The sequence below is a fragment of the Pimephales promelas genome, chromosome 15 (assembly GCF_988280905.1).
Source record: "Pimephales promelas chromosome 15, fPimPro1.hap1.1, whole genome shotgun sequence".
In the NCBI taxonomy this organism is placed as follows: Eukaryota; Metazoa; Chordata; class Actinopteri; order Cypriniformes; family Leuciscidae; genus Pimephales; species Pimephales promelas.
In genome coordinates, this window is record NC_142783.1 from 10,782,087 (window position 1) to 10,804,890 (window position 22,804).

Genomic DNA, 22,804 nt, shown 5'->3' on the forward strand with positions numbered 1-22,804 from the left:
GAAAAATTAACTCATTAATTCAGAAAAACAGAGCAAAAAAAATTGTCATGAAAAATTAACTCGTTAATTCAGAAAAACAGAGCAAAAAATTTTTTTCTCATGAAAAATTAACTCATTAATTCAGAAAAACAGAGCAATTTTTTTTCTCATGAAAAATTAACTCATTAATTCAGAAAAACAGAGCAATTTTTTTTCTCATGAAAAATTAACTCATTAATTTAGAAAAACAGAGTAGATTTTTTTTCTTCAAGTGAATGCAATACGCCTCCGTAGTTTTGCATTTCAATTTTGAGTAAAATATACATTTGAATTCGCAGAACCAAATATGACCTAAATCGTTAAGACGACATCAGACATAAAATCTGTCATTGTTTGAACTCATTTACTGATCGCTCAAGTAGTTCTTAAGCTTCTAAAGTTCCTCTTTTCATTTCTTTTACAGTCTGCATGTTCTAAACACACATGGGTTTTACTTTCTTGCATTGAAAACAAAAGGATAAGAGGCTTATGCTGGTTTTGAAACATTTATTTTCATTCAAATTCTCACCACATTGTTTGATAAACAAAATGTTGGCAAACATGTCACAGTTTGTGTCTAAAAAAAGCATGTTCTCAGATAAAGCTTCTTTACATCTTGCCTTTTGAACACTTCATAATCACAGTACTGTGCACACTACAGTCCATAACAAAAACGTGTGCCTTAAAAAACTGTAAAAACGTATACTACACTCAACCTGTGAAATGAGAAGCTAAAATCTTATGTCAGTCAATCGGTTCATGGCACTGTAAGCAAAAAGACTCCGTTTGAACAGTGATATTGCTGAATCCATATTCTAGCTGGAGCACTTTGGTCATGTCCATAAGCACAGTCTGTGGGCTGGTTTGCTCATCTGGAAATTAAATCATTCGTTTGGGTTAAACAACAGACATTTTCAAAGAAGCATTTAAACGTGTACATGTATTACCTATGACCGCGTGAACTGAGAGGTGTGTTTCACTCGCAGTTAAAGACCACATGCGCAGACTGTGTGTTGATTTGACTCCGCCCACTGCCAGCAGAACGTCATTCACGGAGTCAAAGTCAATGCCGTGCGGGGCTCCTTCAGATAAAATATTAAAGTGTTAGTTCACCCAAAACCAACAGGGTTACTCACTCCATGTCGTTCCCAACCCATAAGACTTTAGTTTATCGTCAGTACACAAATGAAGATCATAAAAAGATTATAAATTAAATTTAAAAGCATTTAATTTAGTCCAATTTTCTAAAGGGATTGGATTGCTTTAAATGATGAACAGATTGAATTTAGGCTTTTATTCCCATATAAACTTTGACCGCTGAACATAAACAGAAGCTCAACTTGACGAATGAGAACAGACCTCATTGGTTTTTGAGGAAGCTCAAACGATCACCCAAAACTGAAAATTAAGTCATTAATTACTCACCCCCATGCTGTATCAACCCCGTAAGACCTTCGTTCATCTTCGGAGCACAAATGAAGATATTTTTGATTAAATTTGAGAGCTGGATCACTCCTCCATTGACTGCCTAAGGGATTGAAACTTGACGGCCCAGAAAGTCATTGAAGAAAATGTTTAAATATTCCGTGTGACAACAGTGGCTCAACTATAAGTTTATCAAGCGACGAGAATACTTTTTGTGCGTAAAAAAACAAAAATAACGACTTTATTCGACTATTCCTTTTCTTCCTTGTAGGCCTGAGATGAGAGTTCAAGAGATTTCCACGACGCATGCGCGAGAACTGCGATCTCCTTCTACTCCTTCTAGTTCAGTTCTCGCACATGCTTCGATAAACTTATACTTGAGCCACGGTAGTCACATGGAATATTTAAACATTTTCTTCGATGACTTTCTGGGCCGTCAAGTTTCAATCCCTTAGGGTGCCTATGGGGTAGTGACCCAGCTTTCAAATTTAATCAAAAATATCTTAATTTGTGTTCTGAAGACGAACGAAGGTCTTACGGGGTTGGTACAGCATGGGGGTGAGTAATTAATGACTTAATTTTCATTTTTGGGTGAACTAACCCTTTAACTTAATTGGTTCTCGCATGTCAAGCGAACATGCTTGAGCTTCCATTTACCACAACTAATGTGTGCACTGAAGAATGTTTATGTGTAAATAAAATCCTCAATTCAATCTGTTCATTATTTAAAGCGATCCTGTCATTTCATAAAATTTGGACTAAACCGCCCGATTCATGTGGATTAGTTTTACTACCACTGAATTAAATGTTTGAAGTGTCAAATAGGTAGTTGTGCTGTAAAGTCTTAAAGGTTTGGAATGACACGAAGGTGAGTAAATTATGACGGAATTTTAATTTGTGGGTGAACAAACCATTTAACCATTAGCTTTTGTGTCAACATTTAGGGCATTTACAATCATATACGGATCAACTAATCACTTGCCTTCCATGAGTATTCTGAATATGTCTTTCAGGATGGTGAATGTTGTTCCGAGCACAAGTATTGAAAACAGAAAAGTACAAATTGGATCTGCTATTTTCCATTCAGGCTGTTAGGACAAAGAGACAAGAGTTATGGAAGCATTTTAAATTGCATATGCAGCTGTTAAACAAAGTATTTTGCGCATACTCTTAAAAATAAAGATTCCTCAAGGGGATTTTCAAAACGATTTTTCTTAGTGTGAAGAACATTTTAAAACTCTAACAAGCTATTTTTCACTATAGAAGGGGTGTCCAAACTCACTGTCCAGCAGAGTTTAGCTCCAACTTCCATCAACACACCTGCCTGGAAGTTTAGTATGCTTAGTAAGACTTTTATTAGCTGGTTCTGGTTTGTTTAATTGTGGTTGAAAATAAACTCTTGCAGGACATGGCCTTCCAGGAGCATTTTGCACTATAATTTATTGGATGCTAAAGGTTCTTCATGGACCCATGCCCATAAAGAATCTTTTTTTGTCTTTGTTATTTTTCATGTTGGGGACATACAACATATATCAGACGCACAACACACAAGCTTCGCAGAGAGAGGCCTCGAACTTGATCCTCATGTTATTGTTGGGTGCGGTAGTCTTGCACGGCCAGACCTTCAGACAGACTGCAGAAGATCTGGGCTTCATAAAGCTTTCATTTGCAAAGGAAACATCTAACTGACAAAGCAACCAATCACAATTCGTTTTGCTTTAAGTGTCATGTTTAGGTGTGTGACCTTTAAAAGAGAACCTAAGTGCAAAATGAACCTTTGGTCTAATAAAACATCCGTACCTAGTGAACCGTTCTCTGAGATTTGTTTTCAAGATAATCGAATGTAAAGAGTTTTATCTCTAAAAACTGTTTAAATCTGACTAAATGTCCATAAACGTGAAAGTCTGAGAACTTTTGTATATGCCAGTAATAGTAATGTTACTAACCCTGAAGTAGATGATAGTGGCAGCCAGCAGCACACCTAAACTTTGCAGTAAATCCCCCAGCACATGAATAAAAGCAGCCCTCACGCTGGTGTTCCTGTGCTCTTCCGTGAGGCTGTGAGAATGACCCGAAACACTGAGAGAGCTGTGAGAGTGACGGCCCGGAGACTGATGGAGAATGAAAGCCAAACTGATGGAAACAAACATTAAAACATTGTACAGGAAGATGCCATTTCCCATCATGCATAATAATGAATCTAATGTGGGTCTACAAACTGGCAAGAAAAGTGAGTGGTGCAATGCAACACACAATAGCTGACATCATTCATGCTTATCATACAAATATGAGGTGCATGCCAAAGGGTTAGTGTTTTTCCACTTACCTAACTATGAGCATGAACAGTTGTAATAGTGATGCTTGAGTTAAAAAAACACCATGAAATCAAATAACATCACTCACAAGATGTTGAGTGCTACAGCACATCCAGCTGTGATTATCATGACGTCACTGTGTATCTCATAATCATCACTGATGATCCTCTGAACAGCAACGAGAACGAGAACCGCCGTCACAGTCCAGATGGACATAACAGACAGAAGAGCTCCTAAAACCTCTGGACAAAACAAATGACAGAAACACTGGCATAGTTGTTAAATGTAATTCCTAAGAAAGGAATAAACGTTAGTGATATCATACAGTGCATCCGGAAAGTATTCACAGCGCAGACTCCTAAAAATTCTACTAACAATACCCCATAATGACAAAGTGAAAGAAGTCAGTTTGAAAATTTGCTAATTTATTATAAAATTAAAAAAATTAAAAATTAAAAAAAAAATCACATGTAGGTAAGTATTCACAGCCTTTACCATGACATGTTACCATGTTTCCACTGATCATCCTTGAAACGTTTCTACAACTTTGGAGTCCACCTGTGGTAAATTCTATTGATTGAACATGATTTGTAAAGGCACACACCTGTCTATATAAAGGTCCCACAGTTAAAGGGTGAGTTCATCCAAAAAATGAAAATTCTGTCAGTATTTACTCACCCTCATGTTGTTCCAACCCCGTAAGACTTTCGTTCATCTTCGGAACACGAATTAAGATATTTTTTTTTTTATTAAATCAGAGCTGGATCACTCTTCCATAGGCTTCTAAAGGGATTGAAACTTGCCGGCCCAGAAAAGTTAAAGACATCAGTAAAAAAGTCTGAGTCACTACAGTGGCTCAATCTTACAGTAAGTTCATCAAGCGACGAGAATACTTTTTGTGTGCAAAAAAACCCAAAACAAAGCAAACAAAAATAACGACTTTATTCAACTATTCATTTCTGCGGGCCTCGATTGAGTTCACGTAGTGTAACTCCGGAGCGCATCTGTGTTGTACGTCACACGTAGGCTCACAATAGCTTGTTTTCATATGACGTCACGCCCCTGCGTTGCCATGGCGCCTAAATACAAATGGAGGGCAGGAAGTGATTTGCTGTATTTAGAAAGCACTATGACACACTCAAAATGCCTGTGTTTTGAGTCATTTATAGGTACTTGAATCGATCAAACCATAAGGAGTTTTTATCATGTACCAAAAGTTGTTGTTCATAAGGGGGGAAAATGCAAGAAATTGATCGAAAAACTCTGGAAAAACGGCTCGCAAACCTACACAGATAGCAAACTGACATTGAATCAACAACAACGTTGATCTGACATTGTTTTGCTCATCGAATTAACGTTGAACCAACGTCAGACGCGTCATTCTTCAAAACTAACGGAAAATCAACTTGAAATCAACGTTGTTTCAACGTTAGGAAAGCAAACCAATTTTCGATTTGCATTTAGCTTTGAAGAATGCCGCGTCTGACGTTGGTTCAACGTTAATTCGATGAGCAAAACAATGCCAGATGAACGTTGTTTCGATGTCATGAAAGACGTCGTTTCCATGTTGATTCAATGTCAGTTTGCTGTCTGGGTGTCTGCGGTCGGGAGGAGCCGAATGGGAAAATGAGTGTGTGTGTGTGTGTGTGTAACGTTATTGATCACTTCCTCAAAGGTGAGTTAATACAACTTAAGTGACTGTTTGTGTAACGTGTAACGTTTCCGAACTTTGTAAAGTTAAAGTATGTCTGTAAGACGAGGTAGTTGCTGATATCTACAGCCTCGATGGCAGGAAAATATTTAAATTCAGTGGAAAAAAAAAAAAAAAAAATCGCTCCTTTTCATAAAGTAAGGATCATGTCCAACATATGTTTGATTTTTTGTTTATTTCTTTCTCTTGTAATAGCGTGTAAGCTCCGTGCCCTCCATCTGAATTCCGCGCTTGATCATAATCACGTGACTGAAACCCAGCTATTGGCTAACGCTGGTCATATGTGTGATGTGTGACGTACAACACAGAAGTCGTTATTTTTATTTGTTTTTTGCACACAAAAAGTATAAACTTAACCCTTTCACACGTAAGTTTAAAATATTCCAACTGACCCCCCAGCATGAGTTTTTCAAGGCGACGGATATTTAGAACTTGCCCCTTTAATGTTTCCATGGTGACACGTCATTGCTTGTCACGTGACGCAGCACAACTGCAACACAGCACTGAATCAATGATGCTTTTATGTAATTTTTCCTTTTTTATTAAAAATATTCACAAATGTATTAGCTATAGCATGAAACACTTATATTCCGATTGTCAAATATGTGCAAGTGGATGGGTTTTGTTGTTTAAACATCTTTATAACAATCGCATTAGTTGAGCTGTATGCACAATGGGCGGCGCCATTTTAGTTTGCTTTACTGTTCAGAGAATCGGATCTGTTGGATTTACAACGTCAATTCTTCCACTTCTCACCAAATACATGAAAGTAAGTGGCTGGTGAACTGGGAGAAGAATATGGAATAGGTTAAGCTACTTACACAATGTGTATCTGATATGAATAAAACGTGTCGTCTTATAATTGAAAGGATTATTATTGCCGCTTCATAGTCATCATAGTGTATTTTACAAACTCAAAATCATTGTTTTGCAAGTACTTATGTGTATTTAAATGTCTGAAATCTAAAATAAATATGGTAACACTTTACAATAAGGTTCATTAGTTAACATTAGTTAACTACATTAGTTAACATGTACAATATGTGAACAATACTTCTTCAGCATTTATTAGTTAATATTAATTCCAACATTTACTAATACGTTATTAAAATCAAAGGTTGTATTAGTTAACATTAGTTAATGGACTGTGAACTAACATGAACGCACCATGAACAGCTGTATTTGTATTAACTAACATTAACAAAGATTAATAAACACTGTAACTAATGCATTGCTCATTGTTAGTTCATGTTAGTTAATGCATTTACTAATGTTAACTAATGAACCTTATTGTAAAGTGTTACCAAAAATATTATGTGGTTGAAAACACTCAATAGTTGTGCTATATAACAGTACTGAGTGTGTCCGTCTCTGGCTCATCGCCAGCCAATGCGCAAGAGCAAGTTTGAATTTAGCAGTTGATGACGTGATGCACTGACCGTTCTAATCACACCGGTGTGATTGTTCGCTCCAGGGACCAGCCAAGACTGATCACAGTGTGACCGTACGCGTGAAAGGGTTAAGATTGAGACACTGTAGTCACTTGGGCTATTTTAACGATGTCTTTAATAACTTTTCTGGGCTGGCAAGTTTTGATCCCTTATAAGCCTATGGAGGAGTGATGACAGCTCTCAGATTTCATCAAAAATATCTTAATTTGTGTTCCGAAGATGAACGAAAGTGTTACGGGGTGGGAAAGTGAAATTGGGACAGAAAGAGAAGATGAGGGGAAGGATCCCAAAATAAGATTATTTAACGTAGTGGTACGATTTGAGGGAGAAGGAGGAGTTAAAAGAATTGATCAGCTTACTGTAAGTTAACCCAAATAATAAGAGAACAGGTAGGAGAAGTGAAATATGCAAGAATTTTGGGAGATGTAAATTTACTTGTAGGATGTAATAATGAAGTGCAGATGAAAAAAGCAAAGAAGATGAGTTGCGTTGGAAAAATAATAATAGTAAAAGTAGTAAAATTAGAGTGGGAGAGAAAATAACTGCAGTAAGGGAGTGATATATGGAATTCCACTTACAATAAATATGAAATATGAGTTTGTGGAGAGCCTGAGAATGCAGAATAGGTTCGTGAGCAGGAAGAATGACAAGGGGAATTGAAAAGTGGAAACATAATCTGTGTTGGTTGAGTCTGAAACAAAGGATGTATTATGGATTTATAGACACAGCATAAGGGAATATGTACCTAAACCAATTGCCAGGAATTTTGGCACATGGCTAATAAAGAAAAGATAAGGTGTGCTAGGTGCAGTGGGGATCCTGAGTATGGAAAGTGTGGGGAGGAAGTAAGGCCAAAGTGTTGTCATTGTGGAGGGAATCATAGTGTGGCCTTTTGGGGATGTAAAGTGATGAGAAAGGAAGTTAAAGTACAACAGATAAAAACAAAAGAATACATTCTAATGTTGAGGCTGTTAAGAGAACTGAACAGGAAAAGGAAAATCAGAGCAGAGAAAATATAAAAAGGTTGGCAAGGGAAGAAAACAACAAGAAAAGAATGAAAAATGGGAGGAGAAGAAGAAACTAGTGATATTCATAGAGGGGCGATAAATACTATGGTTAAAATCAGGTTTAAAACTGAAAGAATTCAGATTATTATTATTAAAGTAGCAATATGACAGGATTAAAGTGGGAAGAAGTGAAGGATGAACTCAGTGTACAGACGAGTCCAGAGACGACATGTGTGGACTAATCATTTTAATAATGATAATCCTTAAATGGAATGCAAGAAGCTTGATCTTTAAGAAGCTTGAAGACTTTAAGCAAGTCGAAGAGAAAACCAAGATGTTATATGCATTCAGAAATCCTGGTTAAAGCCTAATTTGGACTTTATCATTTATGGACATTTATCGGTTAGACAAGACAGGGAAAAAAGGTGGTGGAGGGGGATGCGTCACATTTGTAAGACGTAGAATATGTAGTAGTAGAAACATTGGGTGAAAGGAAAAAAAAAATTGTTATAAATTATTACAATCTGTGTAGGAAATTAGACATAATGAACTTAGGAAATAGATAAGAGGGGTGTAAGACAGAACTAATATTGTATGGTTTAGGGATTTCAATGTGCATAATGCATTGTGGGGTAGTGAGAAAATGGATGGTAATGGCCAAGTAATAGACGAGTTATTGGATGAGAAAAACTTAGTATGTTTAAATGATGGAAGTAAAACAAGGATAGAGGTTAGTACTGGGAAGGAATCTGCACTTGACCTCACACTGGTTTCCAGTAGTATGGTAGCGATACAGTATGTAATTGGAGTGTCTATAAAAACAGAACTGTAGGAAGTGATCATTATCCATTGTGTAAAATCAATATTTCTTTAACTCAAAGTACAGAAGGAAGAGGAAGAAGATGGATATTTGAGAAGGCTGATAAAAAAGTGAAAAAGTGACAGATGTCTGAGTCAGATTGATTATAATGATGATATAGAAACACTGGAAAATAAAATAAAGCAAGATATAATAACAGCAGCAATAGAGTCCATTCCAAAAAGTAAAGGTAATGTAAAGGGGAAAACGGTACCATGGTGGGATGAAGAATGTAAAAAAAGCAGTCAGAAATAAGAACAAAGCATTTAAAATAATGAAAAGAACTCATAATTTCATGCACATGATAAGTATGCTCAGGCAATAGTAAGGAAAACAGTAAGATGGGCAAAAAGAACATGTTGGAGGAATTACTGTACAATTGGGAATACAACTCAGATCGGAGAGGTGTGGACAATGATTAAAAAGATGAGTGCGGAAAGGAGAGAATGGAGTTACCCTGTTCCGAGTAGTGGAAATGAAATTGCAGTGTTGAATAAGGAAAAGGCTGAAATGTTAGTCACTGTGCACAGCTCTAATAATTTATCTGAAGAAGGGAAGAGAGGCTATTGAGGATGTTGAAGATGAACAAAAATGTAACATGGGAGAGTTAAATAGAGCAATGGCCAAAACTGGGAAGGCTGCATCAGGAAAAGATTCAATTTGTTATAATGTTGAAACAGTTAAGTGAAGAGGGGAAGAAAAAATTGTTGATGCTGTACATTAAAGTGTAGGAGGAAGGGAAACTACCAAAGACCTGAAGGAAGCAATTACTGGCCCGATAAGAATACCTGGGAAAGATTCTGGAAAACCAACAAGTTATAGACCTATTGCCATGACATCTCATGTCTGTAAATTAATGGAAAAAATGATAAATGCGAGGCTAATGTATATTATGGAAAAAAGAGGTATGGTGGTTGAATGTCAAAGTGGGTTTAGAAGAGGTAGGGATACTATAGATGCAGTACTGTGTTTGGAAGATAACATAATAAAAGCATAAATAAAAAAGAGACAGTGGTGGCGGCAGTATTTTTCAATGTAGAAAAAGCATATGATATGCTATGGAGAGTATTACGGAGAGTATGGAGAGGATAAATGATTCAATTGCATAATATGGGAATTAGAGTGAACATTTCAAACTAGATAAAGAATCTCCTGGAAAGAAGATCATTTCAGGTTAAAATAGGGGCAGACCTGTCAAGTGACCACAGAACACCTCGGGGAGTGTCATAAAGTCAAGTCAAGTCAAGTCACATTTATTTATATAGCGCTTTTCACAATACAGATTGTATCAAAGCAGCTTCACAGTGATAACATGAAAGTAGTACAACACAGATCAATAATATTGTTAAATATTGAATAACCCCAACTAAGCAAGCCAAAAGCAAGCCAAAAGCAAGGCGACAGTGGCAAGGAACCAAAACTCCATCAGATTGGATGGAGAAAAAACCTTGGGAGAACCCAGGCTCAGTCGGGGGCCAGTTCTCCTCTGGCTTACATTCATATTGTTTATAAATATATAAATAAATATTAAATATAAATATTGTTTATGTATAAAACGGCGCCATAACATATCGCAGGCGTCGAGTCGTCTCTTCGCCTAAAAAGTCCCACATTATTTTCAGTAATGATTAATGACATATGTAAATATATACCAGTAGGTATGGGGAGATCACTGTTTGCAGATGATGTGGCAATATGGAAAAAAGGAACATAAATAGAAATGTAGAACATATATTTAAAAAAAGAAGGGATACAGTAGGCTGAGAAGTGGGGAATAAAGTGGGGTGTTCAAATTTTCTATAGAGGAAACTAAAGTTATGTTTTTTACAGGGAAGAAAATCAAGGAAAATATTCATATAAAACTAGATGGAAGTAATTTGGAGAGAGTTAAAATGTTCCGCTTTTTAAGAGTACACTTTGACACAAGGTACAGATGGGTAGAACATGTCAGGAATGTGGAAGAAAAGTGTGAAAAATTAATAAATACAATGAGATGTTTAACGGGACTAGAATGGGGAGTAGATTATAAGACACTGAAGTGTAAATTTAATAAGATCAAGGATGGATTATGGAAGTGTGGCGTATAGATCAGCAACCAAATCTGTACTTGTGAGGCTTGATATAATGCAGGCTAATGTTAAGGAGCAGTAAAGCATCGCCAGTGTGTGCTCTCCAAGTTGAAGCGGGAGAATTGCCACTGAACATTCGACGTAAACAATTGCTTGCAAACTATTGGATAAATCTAAAAGGACATGGCGATAGTCTTCCAACCAAAATAATACTGCAAGCTAACCGGGAAAGGGAGAGAGCACAAAAGTTGAGTTTTGGGTGGATAGGAGATGAGTAGTGATGGGGACGAGACCACCTATGCCGATTCCGAGTCAAGACCGAGTCTTTGAAGGGTCGAGTCCGAGTCGAGACCGAGTCTTTGAAGGGTCGAGTCCGAGTCCAGACCGAGTCCATTGGTTTTCAAATACAGTCCAGTCCGAGTCGAGACCAAGTCTTTGAAGGGTCGAGTCCGAGTCGAGACCAAGTCCGTTGGTTTTCAAATACAGTCGAGTACGAGTCAAGGCCGAGTCTTTGAAGGGTCGAGTCCGAGTCCAGACCGAGTCCATTGGTTTTCAAATACAGTCCAGTCCGAGTCGAGACCAAGTCTTTGAAGGGTCGAGTCCGAGTCGAGACAAGTCCGTTGGTTTTCAAATACAGTCGAGTCCGAGTCAAGGCCGAGTCTTTGAGGAAGCAAGTCCGAGTCGAGATTTTGTCCCAAAATATCAGTTTTGATATTCATGATTTAATATCACTCCAGTTAATAATCAACAGTTAGGCCTACAGACTAAGCTAGATTGGGAATTGTTTAGAGCAGTCGTTAGTGATGGAGACGAGACCGCCTATGCCGAGTCCGAGTCAAGACCGAGTCTTTGAAGGGTAGAGTCCGAGTCGAGACTGAGTCCGTTGGTTTTCAAGTACAGTCGAGTCTGAGTCGAGACCGAGTCTTTGAAGGGTCGAGTCCGAGTCGAGACTGAGTCCGTTGGTTTTCAAGTACAGTCGAGTCCGAGTCAAGACCGAGTCTTTGAAGGGTCGAGTCCGAGTCGTGACTGAGTCTGTTGGTTTTCAAATACAGTCGAGTCCGAGTCAAGACCGAGTCTTTGAAGGGTCGAGTCCGAGTCGAGACTGAGTCTGTTGGTTTTCAAATACAGTCGAGTCCGAGTCAAGACCGAGTCTTTGAAGGGTCGAGTCCAAGTCGAGACCAAGTCCGTTGGTTTTCAAATACAGTCGAGTCCGAGTCAAGGCCGAGTCTTTGAGGAAGCAAGTCTGAGTCGAGATTTTGTCCCAAAATATCAGTTTTGATATTCATGATTTAATATCACCCCAGTTAGTAATCAACAGTTAGGCCTACAGACTAAGCTAGATTGGGAATTGTTTAGAGCAGTCATTAGTGATGGAGACGAGACCGCCTATGCCGAGTCCGAGTCAAGACCGAGTCTTTGAAGGTTCGAGTCCGAGTCGAGACAGAGTCTTTGAAGGAACAAGTTCGAGACGAGTCTGAGTCGAGACAGAGAAAGCAGAAATCAGTCTCGAGACCAAACTCGAGTACTACATCACGAGAGGTGAGGCAGCTAGAAAATTGGGAGTGTATGGAAAGGAGCTCTGCCCCACTGTAATATGGCCTGATATCCAGGTATGGAAGCTAGAAACCATGGAAGTTGATTTTAAGTTACTTCGAGTCAAAACAGTAAGCAATAATACAGATCTGGCAGCTGAATTTTATGGATATATAGACTATAAATATAAAGATGTTCGGATTTATACAGATGGATCAAAGGATCCAGAAAAAGCAAAGAGTGGATCTGCAGTTCCCATTCAGGGAACTTCGAGCTGCGTGTAAACGCCGTGGGAACGCCTCTGCGTGACGAGTCATGAAGCACGTATGAAATCTGTCCAATGGCGAGACGGAACGTCATAGGCGGGGTGACGTATCGACCAGGAAACTATAAAGCATCCCCGAAACACAAGCGCAACAGCTTCTGAGTCTTCACAAGCGCTCTATGTATGAATTTTGTCTGTCTGTCTAATATTGTATATTTATATATATTGATATGGCGAGCAAACAACAGCAGAAAGTGTGTTCATCCCTGCCCTCGCTTCATCACGGGTGGGGATACACACGATCTGTGTGTTGTTTGTTTGGGAGTGCAGCATGCTCAGTCGGCTCTCGAGGGGGCCGGCTGTGCACTGCGAGTGTCTGCCCATGAAGACACTTCGCTCCCGCCGGGCACTCTTCGAGGAGAGTGGTTCGGTGCGCGCTCCCCGCGGCTCGGGTCCCGCTGCTGCCGAGGCACAGCGAAGGCTTGCGTCGTGGGGATCGCAGATGGATCTATCAGCGGGGATTGAGACGGGCCCCGCCCTTTCTCTGCCCTTACCTGGTAGATCCAGTGCCTCAGTTCTCGCTGCGGGAGTCCGCGTTGCGGTTTTTCCTGCCCGGGCTGAGGCGCCATCACTTCAATTATCCAGTTCTGAGGAGCTGGATGTTGAAAGTGTGGATGCAGAGTCTATGGACTCAGTGGAGAGCGGGGGAAGCTCGTTTGCCATCCCAGTCTCCCGCGAATGTAGTAAAAATAAAGGAAAAAAAAAAAAAAATGGAGGTTTTTGACTCGGGCTGTGGAAAAATTAACCATTGAATGGCCAGTTGAGAAACAAGAGTCGAGAGAGTAAAATGGATGAGAGATTTTTAATATCACACTCACTACCTCCATGCCGGTGTTTGCCCTTCTTCCCCGATCTACACACCGAGGTGTGTAGATCGTGGAACAAACCAGTGTCAGCTAGAATTTTGACACACCAGACCTCTATGTATGCTAATATTGCTGGGTCTAGGAGATATGAGTGAGGGGGAGGTCGTCGGCACTGACGTGATTAATGAGATACTGCGTCAGGCGGCAGATATTTCTCTCCGTGCCACCAAGGAGACGGCCAGATCAGTCGGCCGCTCTATGGCAGCCCTGGTGGCCACGGAGAGGCATCTGTGGCTAAATCTGGCTAATATGAAGGAGAAAGATAAAGCGTTTCTCCTGGATGCGCCGCTGTCGTCCGAAAAAAAAAAAAACAGGCAGCGGCGCTCCAGAAATGTCTCCCCCTCCGTACTCATCCTTCGGGGGCTGCTGGGCGAGAGCAGCCCCGCCCGTCGAGAGAGCGTCGCGGGCTCCTCCCCAGCAAAACTGGGCTGAGACGCGGCGTTCTCAGGCGAGGTCTTCCCGGGATAGAACCGATCTGAGGACGGTTATTGTCGCCAGGAAGGCTTCGTCGAAGAAGTCCTGACGCCACTGGTGTCAGGCTACTGAGGGTGGTCCCCACCGTGAGACAGAGGTGTTCGCCGCTGAATCCGGCGCCCGCTCTCTCTCGGTGCCCTCAGGGGTTCGTTCTGCCAACCCTGCCTGTAATGGGGGGTGCAGACGGTCCCAGCGAGCGATTTCCCGAGGGACGCTCGTTTGCTCCGAGGAGCGATACAGAACGGTCGTTAAACCCTGCCTGTGCGCGGTCACAGGGCGCTGTTTCTGTTTTTAAAAACTACTCCAGAGGCCAGTCTCGAGAGACTGGTACCCTTAGTAGAATTTCTGGTAGAATGGGGAAGTCTTCCAAATATATCTCGTTGGGTCCTGCAGACTATCGAACGCGGGTACGCGATCCAGTTCAGGTCGCGTCCACCTCGTTTCCGGGGGGTTTTGCCCACAGTGGTGACCCCCGAGCAGGCTCTGGTTATGGAACAAGAAGTGAAAGCTCTGCTACTGAAGGGGGCGATAGAACGAGTTCTTCCTCCCGACAGAGAGCTGGGGTATTACAGCCGGTACTTCATTGTTCCAAAGAAGGATGGGCGGCTGCGTCCGATTTTAGACCTGCGCCTCTTAATCGGTCAGTAGGGAAGCTCAAGTTCTAAATGCTGACTCTCAAGCAGATCGTGTCACAGATCAGGTCTGAGGACTGGTTTCGTCACGATAGACCTAAAAAAAAAAAAAAAAAAAAAGACGCGTACTTCCATATCTCCATCCTTCCGCAACATCGGAAGTTCCTGAGGTTCGCTTTTTGGGGCGAAGCGTACCAATATCGGGTCCTTCCATTCGGCCTAGCGTTATCTCCTCGAACCTTCACGAAATGCATGGACGCGGCCTTGGCCCGCTGCGTCTCCAGGGCATTCGCATTTTAAATTACATCGACGATTGGTTGATTCTGGCTCAATCGGAGCATCAGGCGATTCGGCATCGAGATGCCGTCCTCGCCCACATCAGAAGGTTGGGGTTGAGACTCAACGCTAAGAAGAGTGTGCTTTCGCCAGTTCAGCGGACCACTTTTCTAGGCGTGGTATGGGATTCGACGACGATGCAGGCACGTCTGTCGCCGGCTTGTATAGCCTCGATTATCTCGACTGTCAAGCAAGTGAAGCTAGGCCAGTCACTCACTGTAAAGGAATTCCAGAGAATTCTGGGTCTGATGGCAGCAGCATCCAACGTGTTACCGTGCGGCCTGCTGTACATGAGACCACTACAGTGGTGGCTCAAGACCAAGGGGTTCTCCCCGAGGGGAAAGCCGCTCCGCAAGATCAAGGTCACGCGACGTGGTCTCCGTGCCCTGGCTATGTGGAAAGAACCTTGGTTCCTGTCCCTGGGACCTGCGCTGGGAGCCCCGTGTCGCCGGGTAACGGTGACGACGGATGCCTCTCTCACGGGCTGGGGAGCGATCATGAGTGGTCGCTCGGCCCGCGGGTTGTGGCAAGACCATCATCTCCGATGGCATATAAATTGTCTAGAGATGATGGCGGTGTTTCAGGCTCTGAAACACTTTCTCCCAGACCTCAGAGATCATCATGTTCTTGTCCGGTCAGACAACATGTCTGTGGTCTCTTACATAAACCACCAGGGGGGTCTGCAGGGACCCGTTCTGCTGAACCTGCCTGTGAGGGTGGGCGCAGACGGTCCTAGCGAGTGGTTTCCCGAGGGAAGCTCATTTGCTCCGAGGAGCGATACAGAACAGTCGTTAAACCCTGCCTGTGCGCGGTCACAGGGCACTGTTTCTGTCTCTATAATTACTCCAGAGGCCAGTCTCGAGAGACTGGTACCCTTAGTGGAATTTCTGGCAGAATGAGAAAGTCTTCCAAATATATCTCGATGGGTCCTGCAGACTATCGAACGCGGGTACGCGGTCCAGTTCAGGTCACGTCCGCCTCGTTTTCGGGGGATTTTGCCTACAGTGGTATCCCCCGAGCAGGCTCTGGTCATGGAACAAGAGGTGAAAGCTCTGTTACTGAAGGGGGCGATAGAACGAGTTCTTCCCCCCGACAGAGAGTTGGGGTATTACAGCCGTTACTTCATTGTTCCAAAGAAGCTAACGATATACGCCTCCCTCACGGGCTGGGGGCGATCATGAGTGGTCGCTCAGCCCGGGGTCTGTGGACTTTCTCCCAGACCTGAGGGGTCACCATGTTCTTGTCCGGTCAGACAGCACATCGGGGGTCTTTTTATAGACCATCAAGGGGGTCTGCGCTCATGTCCATTATTCAGGCTAGCGCCAGATCCTTCTGTGGGCCCAGGGGAAGCTTCTTCTTTGGCGATTTTATATCCCATGATATTTAAATTGGGGAGCAGACATCCTGTCGAGGCAGGGGCCGAGGCCCGGGGAGTGGAGACTCCACCCCGAGGTGGTGGAGCTCCTATGGAGTCATTTCGGTCATACCGAGGTAGGCCTATTTGAATCCAGGGACTGAGACACTGCATGCTGTGGTTTCTCTGTATCCACCAGCCCCTCTGGGGTTGGATGCGATGGTACAGGAGTGGCCGAGGTCACCCCTGTACGCATTTCCCCCGATTGCTCTGCTCCCAGGAGTTCTGGAGAGGGTTCACCGAGTCGGGGTCTTTCTACTGTTAGTAGCCCCGCGTTGGCCGGCCCGAGTATGGATGCGGGTCGATACTTCACCCCCGCCCAGATCTATGGAGGTTGTGGCTTGGCCTCTGAGGGGGCCCAGCTCATAGAATCGGGTCTCTCGACTGAGGTCGTGGAGACCATCCTCCAATCCAGAGCTCCGTCCACGAGGAGATTATATGCCTTGAGGTGGCAATGTTTCACCTCTTGGTGGGGAGAACACCAGTTGGACCCAGTTAACTGCCCGGTGTGGCGGTGCTGGAATTCCTTTGGAGCATTTCTCCACAGGGTTATCCCACTCCACACTAAAGGTGTATGTGGTGGCCTATCTGCTTACCACGTCCCTTTGAGTGGAGCTTTTCACGGGAGATACCCATTGGTAATTCTTTTTCTTCGTGGTATTGTGAGGTCAGACCAAGAGAAACTAATCTGCTCTGCCCTCTGAGGGCTCTAGATGCTTATGTCCACAGAGCTGCCCTGTGGAGAAAGCCTGAACAGTTATCTGTTTGTTTTGGACCTCCGAAGAAAGGTTGTCCCGCATCTGAGCAGAGGTTGAGTAAGTGAGTGGTCGAGGCCATCTCATTTGCATATGAGTCCGCCGGTCAGCCTTCTCCTTTGGCTGTCTGGGCTCACTCAACCAGGGGTATGGTAGCTCCGCTCCAGGGGCGCAGGTGCTTTCGTCTAAATATGTGCCTGATTTCATACAACGGACACCTGCTCGCATGGCGGCGTTGGTATTAGCGTTCCCACGGCGTTTACACGCAGCTCGAAGTTCCCTGAATGGGAACGTCTCTGGTTACGTATGTAACCCTAGTTCCCTGAAGGGAACGAGACGCTGCGTGTCTATGCCATACTCCCAGCATGCCCGTGAGCGCTTGCTTCAGTCCTATCAGAAGCTGTTGCGCTTGTGTTTCGGGGATGCTTTATAGTTTCCTGGTCGATACGTCACCCCGCCTATGACGTTCCGTCTCGCCATTGGACAGATTTCATACGTGCTTCATGACTCGTCACGCAGAGGCGTTCCCACGGCGTTTACACGCAGCGTCTCGTTCCCTTCAGGGAACTAGGGTTACATACGTAACCAGAGACGTTTACATTTTTAATCAAAGAGGTGTGGTATAAGCAGACGAACCACAAATGATGTGCGTGTGTATGTGCACTTGAATTATACGCTATTATGACCCCACTAGAATGGATTGAGAAAAACAAAATAAATAAAGCTTTAAACGAAAGTGATTCAGTGTTAACTTAATACAATCTCAAGACAGGTATGTCTAATAGTCATCAGGATTTACTGAATACAATATTAATAATATACACAAGAATAAAGAGAAAATGCTACGAGATTCAACTGATTTGGATTCCTGCTCATTTTGGCATTGTTTGTAATGAGATAATGGACAGATTAGCCAAACAAGCTGTTAAAAAAGAGAATATTGAAGCAAATATTAAGTTGTCAAAATCTGAAGGAAAGAGTATTACATGGAAAGAAGCCATTAGAGAACGGCAACATCAGTGGGACAGGGAAACTAAACGGAGATGTTTGTATGCTATTAAAAATAAAGTTGGGTCTGTGAAGAATAGGGAAGTGAATAGAAAAAAAGAAATAGTTATGACCAGATTAAGGATAGGTCACAGTAATTTGAATGGTACTGTACACTACACATTATAAGGAAGCACCTAATTGTTTTTTGTTGCTATTGTCAGGTTGCAGAAACTATAGAACATGTCCTGTTGAGTTTGTGATAGAAACATTTTATGTAATGGGCATTTTGAACATTAAATTTACAGTGAAATGCAGACCAAGGATGCTCAGGTCAAAGGCCATAACACAGTAGAACTAACAGTCATATATGATTAGCTTAGATCATTACAAACCAATCACCAGAACAAATCACAGCGAAGAAGACTTGAGTGACATTGATTTTCACTCAACTGTATGATTTAAATGTACATGTCTTTTTATATTCAGGAGACTCACTTGATTGTTGTGGCCAGTGATCTCAAGAGAAACTTGAGTCATGTCAGGTTGAACTACGCTCAAAAGACAACAAAAGAAATGGCTCAAGTGCGACTGAGGTAGTAAGAGTAGCTTCTTGATTGGATGCCATCACCTTATTTCAGGGAAGTATTGTATTGTATTGTAAGTATTCAGGGAATTACCTTGAGAGACTGTAGTTAACAACTGGAAGTTGTTTAAGTTGTCCATGGTGAAGAAGTCTGATTAAATATGTTGTATGCGTATTACAAATTTCCAGGATGGTAATGAAGAACAGAGGAAAATGAAGAACAGAGGAAAAAGATGATGGAAGAATTAGGAAAAGTCAGAATAACAGGGACATGAATAAAGGAAATACTAGAAAGTGGGGAGAATGAACAAAGCAGACGAAGTTTTTTCAATAAATCCGGAAGATGGCAGTAGTGCAACGGATGCAAGCTGCCGTTAAACCCTAAAGAAGAAGAGGTAGTGCATGTCAAAGCACAAACCAAGCCATGAAGTCCAAGGAATATTCTGTAGACCTCTGAGACAGGATTGTATCGAGGCACAGATCTGGTAGCAAAGGTCTGGCCAAGCAAAGCGTCATAGACAAATCATTTCAAAAGGGGCGTCACCAACAGACGTCGCGGATAGACCTAAAACCAATCAGAGCGATGAAGGAGATGGCGTATGCAGAGTGGCGGAGAAACATCTCCAAGTGTTGTTCTTTGCTCGGTTTTTAACAAAAAGGAAACGTTCAAATCGCTTAAAACAGACGCGATAGCTGATTCGAACGAGTGATGTTCGACGGCGGCATCCATCTTTATAATGTAGGCTACAAAATCTGCTTCAAAATCCCAGCGCTGTCATCATTGTGTAAAAGCCCGCCCCAACGTTTCTGATTGGTGCCTCGATTTCGACAGATTGGAAATGGGCTTGAATGAGAGCTTTGCCAGACTAACATGCAGAGCGAATCTAAATTTGCCAGAAGTTGTCTGGGTTTTCCCAGGCTACAGATCTGGGGAAGGATACAGAAAAATATCTGCAGCATTGAAGGTCCCATTGAGAACAGTGGCCTCCATCATCCGTAATTGGAAGAAGTGTGGAACCACCAGGACTCTTCCTAGAGCTTGCCGTCCAGCCAAACTGAGCGTTTGGGAGAGAGGCGAGGTGACCAAGAACCAAGAACCCGATGGTCACTTTGACAGAGCTACAGTGTTTCTCTGTGGAGAGAGAACCTTCCAGAAGAAACCATCTCTGCAGCACTCCACCAATGAGGCCTGTATGATCGAGTGGCCAGACGGAAGCCACGCCTCGGTAAAAGGCACATGAAAGCCTGCCTGGAGTTTCCCAAAAGACACCTGAAGGACTCTCAGACCATGAGAAACAAAATTGGATTGAACTGTTTGGTCTGAATGGCAAGCATCATGTCTGGTGGGAACCAGGTCCCGCTCAATATCATCCCTGCAGTGAAGCATGGTGATGTCAGCATCATGCTGTGGGGATGTTTTTCAGTGGCAGGAATTGGGAGACTAGTCAGGATCAAGGGAATGATGAAAGCAGCCATGTACAGAGACATCCTTGATGAAAATCTGCTCATGAGCACTCTAGACAGGACAGGAATCTTCCAACAGGATAGTGTCTCACAATCCACACAGCCAAGATAACGAAGGAGTGGCTACGGGACAACACTATGAATGTCCTTGAGTGGCCCAGCCAGAGCCTAGACTTGAACATATCTGGAGAGATCTGAAAATGTCTGTGCTCGGACGCTTCCTATCCAACCTGATGGAGCTTGAGAGGTTTTGCAAACAATAGTGGGAGAAACTGCCTGGAAATAGGTGTGCCAAGCTTGTAGCATCAAGCTCAAAAAGACTTGAGGCTGTAATTGGTGCCAAAGGTGATTTAAAAATGTACTGAGCAAAGGCTGTGAATACTTATGTACTTATTATTATTTTTTATTTTTTTTAATACATTTGCAAAGATTTTAAACAAATTTCTTGCACATTGTCGTTATGGGCTATTGTTTGTAAAATTTAAGAAAAATAATGAATTTCATCAATTTGGAATAAGGCTATTCGGTCCAAATCTTGTATTGAGAATACAAGAGTCCGGCACTCTGTAAAGTCTCCTCCAGCACATCCCAAATACTTTTAACGAATTTCAGGTCTGGACTCAGAGGTGCCAAATGGTGATTGAAAATAATTCTTCAATCCCAAACATTCTTTCAGTTTGAGCCGGATGAATCATTGTCCTCCTGGAATATGGCCATAATGTGTTTTTCTACATGGTTTTTTAAGAAATGAAAAGCTACACACTATCCAATAGGGCTAAAAGAACTATTGCCAAACATATAACATTACAGAAACATAATCACTGCGGCAGATCCAATCAGACTCTTAAGCAGTTGCCAATTTAAATCCCATTTTTATTTTTGGCCACTGGCCAAAGCAGACTAAAGGACCCACACACACCTGATCGATGCCATCCAAAGGTCAGATGTTTGGATGGCGGTCTAGAGGAAATCCACAATGAGAAGAGGCTGATCAAAACGCTTCCAAAGTCAGTGAGAAGATGAGCAGCATCAGTCATGATAGCGAGACTTTGAGCAGCGAAACCACCTACGAGAACACAGTCCCACACAGTCAACACAGTACCACACACAACCAACACAGTGCCACTGCCACACACAACCTGCTACAGGAGATGATAACATCTGTTACTATAGGCTATTCAAGCTTGATTGGTCTCAAATGCATCTAGAAGTAACAGTATGTCTTTATTTTAATGTCAACTGTCTGGGTTGTTTAATCTGTGCACGTCTTATAATTCTCACCAATGACTTCTCCGATCATGAAGATTAAGCACACAGCACATGTGATGAGTAACTTTCTCCGAGCCTGTGTTTTGTCCTGGTGCTTCAAGCTTGTGTCTTCCAGACTGTGACAATGAAAAGATTGTGCGTCATGTTGACACCCAACTTGAGTGCTGAGGTATTCATCCTCTGAATGATCCAGCAGACTAGAGAAAAGAATCAAAACAGAATGAATATATAGCGAGATCAAACACCTAGAGTAACGGCAGAACAGGTTTGAGAGACTTACCCCAAAAGTTCAAGCGAGTCTGTCGAGGTCTTGTTCTGCTTGCTCAGCTGGACTTTCTCCAAATTCACCATGGAGGCCATTAATAAAAAATCCTGCAATAAAATCTCTAGGACTTTGAAGATGAACTAATGGGAAACTTTAAGTTTCCAGTGAAATTAAAGCCATATGCCGTTCCACACGGTGCTACTATAACATGCCGGAAAAGTTGGTTGGTGCCGTGAAACCATGTTTAGTTTTCACCAAGGTCACTTTACAAAACCAAGTTTCCAAAGCGATAAAGTGAGATAAAGCTTTTGGAGGGTTTGGATGACAGATGTGTACATATAGCATTTTCACTGCCGTAAGAGCAAACTCACATTTACAAAGTCACACTGAAAGCTTGAGTAGATACAATAATCAACTATTTATTAATATTTCATAATTAATCATAGAAATGAATATTGCAGCAACAATTACAATTATAAACAAAAACATACATATACATACAGAATCTAAGACAAAACCATCCCTGAGTCTGTGCAATATTACCACAATGAAAACACCAACAAAATATTAATCTCTTTTATTATTAGCCGCTGCATGACAAAATTTCAGTGGTCCTTTGAACTCAGCGGGACAGTCCGTACCTGGACCCCTGTCCTATTGATCCTATGGCATAAAGTTCAACATTTATATACATTCATTTAAAACTTTTAAAAGATTGACATCATAGTATACATGATCATGTATCATATTTCAAAGTTTGCTTGAAATTAAATAAAGCACACAAAATTGTCTATTTGATATAATGTCAATGTTTATGTACACAGAGATAATTAATGTCTAATGGATTTATTGGTAACACTTTAAATAAGGTTTCATTATTAACATTAGATATTAATTAACATGAACTAACAATGAGCAAAATATTTGTTACAGGTTTTATTAATCTTTGTCAATAAAAATATAGCTGTTTGTCCTGTTAGTTCACAGTGCATTGACTATGGCTAAAAGCTTGAACTAAATTTAAAATGAACTTGAACTAAATT

General features: G+C 41.9%; 1 protein-coding gene across 1 annotated transcript; it reads right to left on the bottom strand.

Annotated features, from left to right (window-relative positions):
- Positions 1 to 511: 511 nt before the first annotated feature.
- On the bottom strand, positions 512 to 21,980 carry LOC120480720 (proton-coupled zinc antiporter SLC30A2). Its single transcript, XM_089120111.1, has 8 exons — positions 21,777 to 21,980; positions 21,509 to 21,693; positions 21,147 to 21,293; positions 3,847 to 4,000; positions 3,390 to 3,576; positions 2,426 to 2,531; positions 966 to 1,100; positions 512 to 890 (listed from the first exon to the last, which is right to left on the bottom strand). Exons 1-8 carry the CDS (start codon positions 21,854 to 21,856, stop codon positions 763 to 765), a joined length of 1,122 nt encoding a protein of 373 aa, XP_088976237.1. The 5' UTR covers positions 21,857 to 21,980; the 3' UTR covers positions 512 to 762.
- Between the last annotated feature and the right edge of the window lie 824 nt (positions 21,981 to 22,804).